This window comes from Salmo trutta, chromosome 35 (assembly GCF_901001165.1).
Source record: "Salmo trutta chromosome 35, fSalTru1.1, whole genome shotgun sequence".
Taxonomy (NCBI): domain Eukaryota; kingdom Metazoa; phylum Chordata; class Actinopteri; order Salmoniformes; family Salmonidae; genus Salmo; species Salmo trutta.
This window is the reverse complement of record NC_042991.1, coordinates 2410688-2423159: the sequence shown is the minus strand read 5'-3', so window position 1 is coordinate 2423159 and position 12472 is coordinate 2410688. Positions and strand designations below refer to the sequence as shown.

Genomic DNA, 12472 nt, shown 5'->3' with positions numbered 1-12472 from the left:
GGAGCAAATCCCATAACATGGACATGGAAATAACTTTTGATTTATATGATATAGCCTACAGTAGCCTATACGTGTTGTTCAAGAAACCACTTTACAAAATTAAATGTATTATTATTACCATACAGAGAATTAGACAATGTAGGCTACCCCTCTGCCTATTGGCTTATTTGCATATTCAAACCTGTCTCAAAATACAACAATACCCATTTAATTAAAGCAAGCTTTTCAAAGACAGCTTGAAATGTAGCCTTCACGTTTTGTGCACTTGTTGGAAGCAGTAACCCCACATTGCTGACCTATACTTATTTATAACTAGACTAATAACTTGCTAACTAGCAAATAATATCAACAAACGTTAACACGCGCCGCTCTGATCTGAACTGATCTGAAAAGCGCATTCACTCACGGGTGATTGAAAGACCGCTCATGGGCTACCCCAGCCAATCAGTTGCGGTTCTAGACCATTTCAACTGGGAGGAGGGGGGGGGGGGGGGGCAAGCGTGGGCCAGTTGTACTGTTAGAGGGGCCAGTTACATTAGAGGTTATTGTTGTCATATCGTTTTGCATGTGGTACGATACTGTTGTGTTCTGCCTAAAGCCGTCCCTCTAGAAAATGTGTGGGTTAAATTAGTGTTCCGCATTGCCACTGTCTAATAACGGATGTAAAAAAAGAATGATAGCAAAAATTAGTTATGTAAAAATTATTTCATACTCCACATTTAGGGGGGCCACAAGGGGGTCCAAAATTGTTGTCACAGGGGCACTGGCCCCCCCTGACCCCCCCTCCCAGAACCGCAAGTGCAGCCAATAGAATTCTACTCTGTTTCGCTCTGGCTCTGCCTACAACACATTCACAGAGTCAATCTTGCAAAGTTAGATTTGCTTTGGTTTGTTGCATTGAAAAGGGGCTGATATAAGGTTGATTCGATAACAGAAAAAAGCGTTGATCTATATAGTGTAAACTAATGGGGCGAACTCAGTGAATTTCAGTCTCTTGTGTCTCTGCACAGTCCTGGACGAGGTGCGCATGCAATATAGAGGACAACGATTCGAGCAGAGTTGAGCTCTCCTTCCTTCTCCCTGTCAGGTGAAAAATTCCATTAGCTCATTGAGAGCCCGCTGATAGATTTCCAACAGTTTGTTTTCAGAGATTAAATTCCCCTCTTTCCTATGATTCCCTATGCATGTCTGGGAATAGCAATAGCTCTGTCATTCCAGGTTACTGGGGAAAACAGTTTTACACCAGTGTTCAGAGAAGGGAAGGTGTTGTGCACTTGAGGAGAGAGTGAGTCTATTCAAAATATTGACAAAAATCATACGTTTAATTGAAGTAAAATGATTTTAAAAAATAAATGTGAAAAAAATGTAATAAATATTTTTCTCCGAAACATATGTGCCACAATTATTGGCACCCCTACAAATTCTTATGAGTAAAATCAAATTTAAGTATATTCCCATTCATATTTTACGTTTTCAAGTTCACCTGAGTGACTAGGAACACTTAAGTGGTGAGCCATGACTTCCTGTTTCACTGGGGTATAAATATGAGGTGACACACTGGCCAAGTTCCCATAGTCATCCATTACTATGGGAAAGACCCGAGAATACAGTAATGATGGCGGCAAAAGGTTGTTGAGCTGCACAAATCAGGAAATGGCTATAAGAAAATAGCTCAATGGTTGAAAATGCCCATTTCCATTATCAGGGCAATAATTAAGAAGTTTAAAGCAACTGGAGATGTTAACAATGTACCTGGAAGAGGACGTGTGTCTATATTGACCCCACGCACAGTGAGGAGGATGGTTGAGTGGCCAAAAAATCTACAAGGATCACAGCTGGAGAATTTCAGACGTTAGTTGGGTCTTGGGGTCAGAAAGTCTACAAAACTACAATCAGATGCCACCTACATAACCACAAGTTGTTTACATTTACATTACATTTGCGTCATTTAGCAGATGCTCTTATCCAGAGTGACTTACAAATTGGTGCATTCACCTTATGATATCCAGTGGAACAACCACTTTACAATAGTACATCTATATCTTTATTTGGGGGGGGGGGTTAGAAGGATTACTTTATCCTATCCCAGGTATTCCTTAAAGAGGTGGTTTCAGGTGTTTCCGGAAGGTGGTGATTGACTCCGCTGTCCTGGCGTCGTGAGGGAGCTTGTTCCACCATTTGAGTGCCAGAGCAGCGAAAAGTTTTGACTGGGCTGAGCGGGAACTGTGCTTCCGCAGAGGTATGGAGGCGAGCAGGCCATAGGTGGATGAATGCAGTGCCCTTCTTTGGGTGTAGGGACTGATCAGAGCCTGAAGGTACGGAGGTGCCGTTCCCCTCACAGCTCCGTAGGCAAGCACCATGGTCTTGTAGCAGATGCGAGCTTCAACTGTAAGCCAGTGGAATGTGCGGAGGAGCGGGGTGACGTGAGAGAACTTGGGAAGGTTGAACACCAGACGGGCTGCGGCGTTCTGGATGAGTTGTAGGGGTTTAATGGCACAGGCAGGGAGCCCCGCCAACAGCGAGTTGCAGTAATCCAGACGGGAGATGAAAAGTGCCTGGATTAGGACCTGCACCGCTTCCTGTGTGAGGCAGGGTCGTACTCTGCGAATGTTGTAGAGCATGAACCTACAGGATCGGGTCACCGCCTTGATGTTAGCGAAGAACGACAGGGTGTTGTCCAGGGTCACGCCAAGGCTCTTAGCACTCTGGGAGAAGGACACAATGGAGTTGTCAACCGTGATGGCGAGATCATGGAACGGGCAGTCCTTCCCCGGGAGGAAGAGCAGCTCCGTCTTGCCGAGGTTCAGCTTGAGGTGGTGATCCGTCATCCACACTGATATGTCTGACAGACATGCAGAGATGCGATTCGCCACCTGGTTATCAGGAGGGGGAAAGAAGAAGATGAATTGTGTGTCGTCTGCGTAGCAATGATAGGAGAGACCATGTGAGGATATGACAGAGCCAAGTGACTTGGTGTATAGCGAGAATAGGAGAGGGCCTAGAACTGAGCCCTGGGGGACACCAGTGGTGAGAGCACGTGGTGCGGCGACGGATTCTCGCCACACCATCTGGTAGGAGCGACCTGTCAGGTAGGACGCAATCCAAGAGTGAGCCGCGCCGGAGATGCCCAACTCGGAGAGGGTGGAGAGGAGGATCTGATGGTTCACAGTATCAAAGGCAGCAGATAGGTCTAGAAGGATGAGAGCAGAGGAGAGAGAGTTAGCTTTAGCAGTGCGGAGAGCCTCCGTGACACAGAGAAGAGCAGTCTCAGTTGAATGACCAGTCTTGAAACCTGATTGATTTGGATCAAGAAGGTCATTCTGAGAGAGATAGCAAGAGAGCTGGCCAAGGACGGCACGCTCAAGAGTTTTGGAGAGAAAAGAAAGAAGGGATACTGGTCTGTAGTTGTTGACAACGGAGGGATCGAGTGTAGGTTTTCTGAGAAGGGGTGCAACTCTCGCTCTCTTGAAGACGGAAGGGACGTAGCCAGCGGTCAAGGATGAGTTGATGAGCGAGGTGAGAAGGTCTCCGGAAATGGTCTGGAGAAGAGAGGAGGGGATAGGGTCAAGCGGGCAGGTTGTTGGGCGGCCGGCCGTCACAAGTCGCAAGATTTCATCTGGAGAGAGAGGGGAAAAGAGGTCAAAGCATAGGGTAGGGCAATGTGAGCAGGACCAGCGGTGTCGTTTGACTTAACAAACGAGGATCGGATGTCGTCGACCTTCTTTTCAAAATGGTTGACAAAGTCGTCCGCAGAGAGGGAGGAGGGGGGGGAGGGGGAGGAGGATTCAGGAGGGAGGAGAGGGTGGCAAAGAGCTTCCTAGGGTTAGAGGCAGATGCTTGGAATATAGAGTGGTAGAAAGTGGCTTTAGCAGCAGAAACAGAAGAAGAAAATGTGGAGATGAGGGAGTGATAAGATGCCAGGTCCGCAGGGAGGCTAGTTTTCCTCCATTTCCGCTCGGCTGCCCGGAGCCCTGTTCTGTGAGCTCGCAGTGAGTCGTCAAGCCACGGAGCAGGAGGGGAGAACCGAGCCGGCCGGGAGGATAGGGGACATAGAGAGTCAAAGGATGCAGAAAGGGATGACAGGATGGTTGAGGAGGCAGAATCAGGAGATTGGTTGGAGAAGTATTGAGCAGAGGGAAGAGATGATAGGATGGAAGAGGAGAGAGTAGCAGGAGAGAGAGAGCGAAGGTTGCGACGGCGCGATACCATCTGAGTAGGGGCAGAGTGAGTAGTGTTGGAGAGAGGGAAAGGATACAAGGTAGTGGTCGGAGACTTGGAGGGGAGTTGAGGTCAAGCCTTTTGCCTGCCTTGTGAGTAGGGGGGGACGGTGAGAGGGTGAGGCCAAAAGAGGAGAGGAGTGGAAAGAAGGAGGCAGAGAGAAATGAGTCAAAGGTAGACGTAGGGAGGTTAAAGTCACCCAGAATTGTGAGGGGTGAGCCATCCTCAGGAAAGGAACTTATCAAGGCGTCAAGCTCATTGATGAACTCTCCAAGGGAACCTGGAAGGCGATAAATGATAAGGATGTTAAGCTTGAATTGGCTAGTGACTGTGACAGCATGGAATTCAAAGGAGGAGATAGACAGATGGGTCAGGGGAGAAAGAGAGAATGTCCACTTGGGAGAGATGAGGATTCCAGTGCCACCACCCCGCTGACCAGATGCTCTCGGGGTATGCGAGAACACGTGGTCAGACGAGGAGAGAGCAGTAGGAGTAGCAGTGTTTTCTGTGGTAATCCATGTTTCCGTCAGCGCCAAGAAGTCGAGGGACTGGAGGGTAGCATAGGCTGAGATGAACTCTGCCTTGTTGGCCGCAGACCGGCAGTTCCAGAGGCTGCTGGAGACCTGGAATTCCACGTGGGTCGTGCGCGCTGGGACCACCAGGTTAGAGTGGCAGTGGCCATGCGGTGTGAAGCGTTTGTGTGGCCTGTGCAGAGAGGAGAGAACAGGGATAGACAGACACATAGTTGACAGGCTACAGGAGAGGCTACGCTAATGCAAAGGAGATTGGAATGAAAATTAACTAAACAACTGGGGAAGCGAGAGAGCAGGGCCTCCCTCACTAACCATTCACTGAAACACTCAAATATAACTTTTCCAACTACCACTTTAGAAATTATAATTGATGTAAACTACAGTGGTTCAATGTTTCAAGGAATAGGCTCAAACTTCGTTTATTCAGCTGGATAACTTGGTACAGTATTCTTCCGTGAAACCCACCCAGTGCACCGTATCCTATGACGCCGTAGCTAACTAGCATGCTAGCATCCAATAACACACGGTTAGCACCAATACTTGGTTACAACAAACTACCAATGGATCATTCGTGTCCGTGTCTAGTTCCTTTCATAACGCAGAAGTAATTAAATGTTGGCTAGCTAACACAAGGTCAGTCCTGCTAGCTACACAAGTGGACTACACAACTCGAAAGTTCAGAAAGTTAAGCTTACGTTGCAAAAATCTTATTGACTAAAAATGATACAGTACTGCTAGCTGGTAGAGTTGGCTAGTTAGCAGTGGCTGCGTTTACCTTTATCTTTTATCTTTGATACAGAGACAACTATGTAGCTATGTAGCTAGCTAACATTACACGAATCAAAACGTTCCGTTGTAATGTATTTAGTTTCTACAGTACTGCTAGTTGGTAAAGTTGGTAAAGTTGGCTAGATAGCAGTGGCTGTGGTGTTGTGGTGTTGACGCCGTTTAGAAAACGGCGTGAACGAACGATCGAATACAGCTGGCTAGCTGACCTTGTTAGTTTCTCAAAGTTAGTTTCTCAAAGGTACACCTACACCTTTAGCTACACCTTTATCCTTGATGCAAAGACAACTATGTCGCTAGCTAGCTAACATTACACTAATCAAATTGTTCCAATGTAATGTAATGAAATGTAATATTACCAGCGGAGCGAAGTACAGCACAACTGTTTGGGAGGGTTGCCATAAAAAAAGCATTTGCTGTCATCAAACAATGAACTCAAGTGCCTACAGTTTGCCAAACGTTACTGGAACTTTCAATGGGACTGGATTCTATGGTCAGGTGAGACCAAAATATAGCTTTTTGGAAACAAACACCAGAGTTGGTTTTGGCGTAGACAGAAAGATAGCCATGCTGAAAAGTACCTCATCCCCACTGTGAAGTATGGTGGTGGATCTTTGATGTTGTGGGGCTGTTTTTCTTCCAAAGGCCCTGGACAACTTGTTAGGATACATGGTATCATGGACTCCATCAAGTACCAGCAGATATTCAATCAAAACCTGACTGCCTCTGCTAGGAAGCTTAAACTAGGCTGTGGTTGGATCTTCCAGCAGCACAATCATCCAAAGCACACCTCAAAATCAACACAAAAATGGTTCACTGACCACAGAATCAAGGTTTTGCCATGGCCATCCCAGTCCCCTGACCTAAACCCCATAGAACACATGTGGGATGAGCTGAAGAGGAGAGTCCACAAGTGTGGACCTTGGAATCTGAAGGATCTGGCGAGATTCTGTATGGAGGAATGGTCTCAGATTCCTTGCCATGTGTTCTCCAACCTCATTACGCATTATAGGAGAAGACTCAGAGCTGTTATCTTGGCCAAGGGAAGTTGCACAAAGTATTGAATGAAGGGGTGCCAATAATTGTAGCACACATATATTTGAGAAAAATATTTGTTTTATGATAAGAATGTATTTTTTCTTTCAATTATTTTACTTTAAGTAAAGGCTCAATTTTTGTGAATATTTTGTATGAAATACTAAGAGGATGAACAATAAAGATTTTTTTTCACAGCCTGTTTTCCTCATATTTATCAAGGGTGCCAGTATTAGTGGAGGGCACAGTATATCCAGATGAGATTTTGCATTAAGTTAGCTAACTAGTCATTTTATACATGTGATTTGGTTTATGAGGGCTAAATGATGCTGGTTGTGATGGTATAGACGTGGGGAGGCATTGCCTGTGGTGGCGCTGACTGTAATGCTATTAGCTAGGAGCGCTGTGTAATTCAGGGGTTTTAAGATGAGTCTGGGGATGTCACTTTTCTCTCATTAAGCCCTTGCGAGTCTAAGTGTGTGTCGGATGACAAATCACCACCAATGCGACATGATGGACAGCCACACACACACACAGAAACAGACACACACAGACACTTTACACTGCAGCATAAGCATGCTGACAGATTTGGAGCATGTGTATGTGTGTGTTCCTGAGTAATTTTAGGCCATCTTTGAAGGGCTATGATCTTCCCTATATACCTCTTGACTTCCCCCATTTCTAAATCTGTTCACTAGTCCTCTTCCTTCATCTACTCCCCCTCTCTTCAGTACACCCATGTTCCCCTCTTCTCCATTTACAGTCCTTCCTATTACTTTTCAATAATTGACATGCTTCAATGATTATATAAGCAAAAATAGCATCTGTCCTTTACCTCTGTCGTGTGCAGGTTGTGTGCCCCTGCCGCTGAAGTACCTGGACTGGTCAGATGTGGAGTCCATCGTGGCGGTGTGTTTGTCCTGCGTGGGCATCCTGGTCACCCTCTGGGTAACCTTAATCTTCATGCTGTACCGCGACACGCCCGTGGTCAAGTCATCCAGCCGCGAGCTGTGCTACATCATCCTGGTAGGCGTCTTACTGGGATACATCTGCCCCTTCACCTTGATCGCCTATCCCACCGTGACCTCCTGCTACCTGCAGCGCCTCCTAGTGGGCCTCTCGGCTGCCATGTGCTACTCCGCTCTGGTCACCAAAACCAACCGCATCGCCCGCATCCTGGCCGGCAGCAAGAAGAAGATTTGCACCAAGAAGCCCCGCTTCATGTCGGCCTGGGCCCAAGTAGTCATCTCCTTCTTCCTCATCAGCCTGCAGCTCATCTTGGAGATAACCCTGATCATCCTGGAGCCGCCCATGCCCATCAAGTACTACCCCAGCATCCGCGAGGTCTACCTCATCTGCAACACCAGCACGGTGGGCATGGTGGCACCGCTGGGTTACAATGGCTTGCTCATCATGAGCTGCACCTACTACGCATTCAAGACGCGCAACGTCCCGGCCAACTTCAACGAGGCCAAGTACATCGCCTTCACCATGTACACCACCTGTATCATCTGGTTGGCCTTCGTCCCCATCTACTTCGGCTCCAACTACAAGATCATCACCACATCCTTCTCCGTGAGCCTGAGCGTCACCGTGGCGCTGGGGTGCATGTTCTCTCCCAAAATGTACATCATCATCGCCAAGCCGGAGAGGAACGTGAGGAGCGCATTCACCACGTCCGATGTAGTCAGGATGCATGTGGGAGACGGCAAGGCGGCTCAGCAGAGCAAGAGCATTCTCAACATGTTCCGTAGGAAGAAGAACGAAAACGGAAGCACCAAGTGAGTAACCTTCAGTGATGTTCAGAACCCAGGGTCTAAAGATGAGGGCATATAGAAGGATAGAATAGGGCCTGCACACTCGTTTGGATCCAAAAGTAGTCTTTTGACTACAATAAACGTATGTTTCAGAGAATTCGAGTTTGTATGCCCTATTCTGTCATTCTACAGTTTTTTCTGCCCAAATATGATGAATTATGAGTTGTGCTTGACTATACACTTCCTTGGTAGCCAATCAAAAACAAAATATGATAGATAATCAGATTCACAGATTTAATCCTGAGATAGTACATATTGATTTACCTCAGAACTGGTCATATCTTCAAAGCTAGTCAGATTGCAAGATTAGCACAAAATAATGGGAGCGTATATTTCATGTGTGATGATTAAAGTATAGATTTAAACAGGATTCCTAATAGACGTTCCACAGCAAAAACACTGACAGTGTCTAAAGTAAGGATTGAGATGGGGGATGAGAGAATGTTGTCTTTGAGTGTTGTCTCTCACCCTTGCTCTAATATGTCCCGCTTAACCTCTTCCAATGGACAGAGGTTGACTCTGACGGGCTCATGTTTAGACACAGGCTTGGCAAACTCCTGTCCTTGAGGTCTGCAGTGTCTTTGGAAAATAATTTCTCAGTTGTTAGTAGGAGGAGGGTCTACTAATGTTTCTTCATAGCTCCAGACTGGTTGGTGATTACAAGGTATGCATGACTGCCAGTAGACACTGCAGCCTTCAAGGGAAGAAGATGTGCACACCCCTGGTTTAGGTGATTTAAGTTTATCCTGAATTGTCCTCACATTTATCCCAGTTCGAAGCATGAAACCCTCTTTGTCTCCCTCACTAATCACATAAGAGAGACAAACCTAACCTATCCTGCTATGCACAGCGCTAAAGCCTTGTGTTATTACCTTGTGTCAGACAGTACAGGCACCAGAAACATTTTACAAGTGCATGTTGCCCATCTCAGCTTGATAAACACTTAGATAAACAGGTCTAAATTTGGTGGATGGCTCAAAGTACTTTGAATTAAGCCATCTATGGTTCATAATGCTGGTCAAACAGCACATTATGAAATGATGAATCACGAAGTATTTAGTTACTGTAAGTTCCCAGATTAGTCAATGCAATCCCACTTGGAGCTCACAAATGAACCACATCACTGCTGCCTGTTATTAATGTTGTTAAAAAGTCTTGAGCGTATTTTAACATTCGTAGAGAAATGTTGAAATGCTGCTGTTCTGTTCTATTGTGCTATGTGTTGTTGTTGTTGACTAACCCTTCCCCCGGGTTGTCTCTGTTAGTAACGGCAGTCTTTATCTCGTTCATAGTTCTAATGGCAAGTCTGTGTCATGGTCTGAACCAGGTGCAAGACACCCTCAGAGGGGGGGGAATGTGTGGCACAGACTGTCTGTGCATGTGAGGAAACAGGAAGCCGGCTCGAATCAGACGGCGGTCATCAGGCCCCTAACTAATGCCCCCATCGACCCCCACAGCTGCGACCCACACCACCAACAACACAGCCCTGGCACAGACCCCCACCTCGGCACCACGGCTCTGTACAACCTGGCGGAGGAGGAGGACGAGGAAGCACGCCCTCTCTGGATTGCCCCCCACTCCCACTCTGGAACACTCCACGGGAAGGATTCTTACTTAACCACCGAGCCCTTGCAGGGGGTGATGGTGGACACGCACAGCTCCAATATCCCTGGATTTAACGACACAATGGGTGCCTCCGGCATCCAGGCCAGCTCCACCAACCAACCCCTAGGCTTTACCTTCTCTCAGCTTTCCTGCCCCCTGCAAGGTGGGGCTTCTTTTGGAGGGGAAGACCTCATCTCGCCCCTGGAGGGGGCTGAGGGGGAGGCACTGGACCTCCTACACAGCTACACAGAGAAGGATGACGAGGAGGAGGGAGAAGAGGAGCTGGCTCAGAGTAAGCTGACCCTGGAGGACTCCTTGGCTCTGTCTCCCCCCTCCCCCTTTAGGGACTCAGTGTGTTCTGCCGGGTCGGTTCCTGGCTCCCCCATCTCTGAGTCGGCCCTCTGCAGCCCCCCGAGCTCTGCTTACTCCTCCATCATCCTCCAGGACTTCAAACGGAGCTCCTCTACACTGTGAGAACCACCAGGCACTGACACACACACACACAAACACACCATGTTACTAAGATGTAACATCAACGATTTGATAATTGATTTGCTTATTTATTTATACATTGCTCCATTTGCTCTGTCATTTGTTTGCTTGGATTATATTATAAGACATTTTATGTCATGGGGGAGTTGAAGTGAGAGAAAATGAAAATAAATGGAATAGTCCAGTAGCAATCATGTTTCTCAAGGGCTGTGAGTCCCCACCAACCTTTCTGCAAACTTTGAGACTGGGATCAGTGCCAAAACTACCCGGCTCTTGTGCCAAATGGATTAAGCAAAGCTGGCAATCACAATGAAGGCTTTAGCTATATGATTTTGTTTTGCTATTGTTGTGCATTTAAATAGCCTATGAGACAAATGGAGGGAATGCTGTGTATAAGGTGCTTGGATCTTATCCTATGATTTCGATGAGATACAGGGACCAAGATCCCACAATGCACTGCCTGTTTGGTCCAATACTGTACCTGTGCAGTTGAGCTCATATTATTATGTGTAGCAGACACAGCTGGATCAAAAGACTCTCTTTGCCTTTTTTCATAAAGACTTAGTCCTCAATAAGAAGTACTCTTCTCAGCTTACCAGTACTTTTACTACTAACCTCATTGCAGTTCAAACATTTACTCTCTGATAAGAAACAAACTCTGTCTATGAACCGCAGGGTAGGCTACAGCATAGTATATAAGCAGTATTATGTTTCTCAGACGTTGCATACAGGGCCCCAAGGTACTGTAACATAATATGATTGAAGATGGAGATTGAAGATTGGGTATTTGCGCTGTATGCAATACTTTGCAACATGGTTTTTATTGTGCCAATCAAATTAGTTTTCCAGTTCTCTGTATTCATGTTTACTGATAAGGCATCTTCAGGAGATTCTAAGATTGTGTACAGTATTTTACATTACGAGTTGGGCTTGATTGTCGGCCACTGTAATGTCATGACATTATAAGTTTTAACACATTCTATGAAATCCTGAGACATGTTTGGTTCACACAGGATGCTATGAAGATGAGATTCTGTTTTCCATACTGTGTGTGTGATGATATATTTTTTTAATGTTTTCTGAGGTCACTGTGTCATTGTAATGGAAATATACTTGTGTATGTTTTCAAAGTTTAATATTGTTAAGCCATCTCTCATTTTTTTCCACACAGATGGTATGTTTGTAATATCAGTAAATGTTTATATATTTAGAATGTGAAACTATTTATATGTTTTAAAACTCGTCTTACAGATGCTTGTGGAAGAGCTGTGTTGGCATTGATTTAGGGTAACTTTTCAAGTCAGCCGTATCCTCTTGAAAATATTCAGTTGTAAAGCATACCAATGGATAGTTGCTTCTTGTGGTAAGATTATATGCGCTTCAATCTAGTTTAGATTTTGTATTATAAAATTGCAGTTGAATTGGTTTACTTGATCATACGCTTCTTAGTACTTTCTAAGAATGCATCTCCAAAGTATAAAAACACATATACAGTATGTATAGTTCTATAGTATTGTAATTGTTATTACAAAATGTTATATTTAGTCTAGTAGTGTAAGTTGTTTGAAGATTTTAACATTTCTTAAATGTAAAGTAACAGAAGGATCACGTTTTACAAGGTCACAGCTAGAATGAGATAGGCCTACATGTTTTTGGCAAGGCGAAAAATGCTGTAAAATAAAAACCTTTTATAGTAAGATGACTAATTGATTGAATGATTTCATAACTCTTTAATTTATAGGGGTTAAGGGGTACATTGAATTGACAGCCCTGCTCAATTTTGGAATTAATTTGGTCCAAATAGGCCCTACCATTTGTTTTAAAGTTTTGATTGCTTGTCAAATGTGCCTTATTAGAAAACATTATGAGGAGCAATTAAGCTATTGCGTTTGAGCAATGAGCATGAGCACAGCCCACGAGGCGTGTGTGTCTGTGCCCGTCAGACACACACAAAGCACCCATGGTTACCATGTAAACGCAGGAGGA

General features: G+C 45.5%; 1 protein-coding gene across 5 annotated transcripts in view; it reads left to right on the top strand.

The window, feature by feature from the left end:
* grm1a (glutamate receptor, metabotropic 1a) overlaps positions 1–12152 on the top strand; it is a 59082-nt gene extending 46930 nt beyond the window's left edge. For 3 of the 5 annotated variants that reach the window (XM_029732973.1, XM_029732975.1, XM_029732974.1), the window contains exons 8-9: positions 7423–8353; positions 9682–12152. In XM_029732973.1, the coding sequence (XP_029588833.1) occupies positions 7423–8353; positions 9682–10468 (1718 nt within the window). In that variant the 3' untranslated portion in view covers positions 10469–12152. Of the gene's footprint in view, positions 1–7422; positions 8354–9028; positions 9120–9681 lie in introns of all 5 variants that reach the window. The other 2 variants (XM_029732977.1, XM_029732976.1) reach the window with 2 other exon arrangements.
* Positions 12153–12472: the final 320 nt, after the last annotated feature.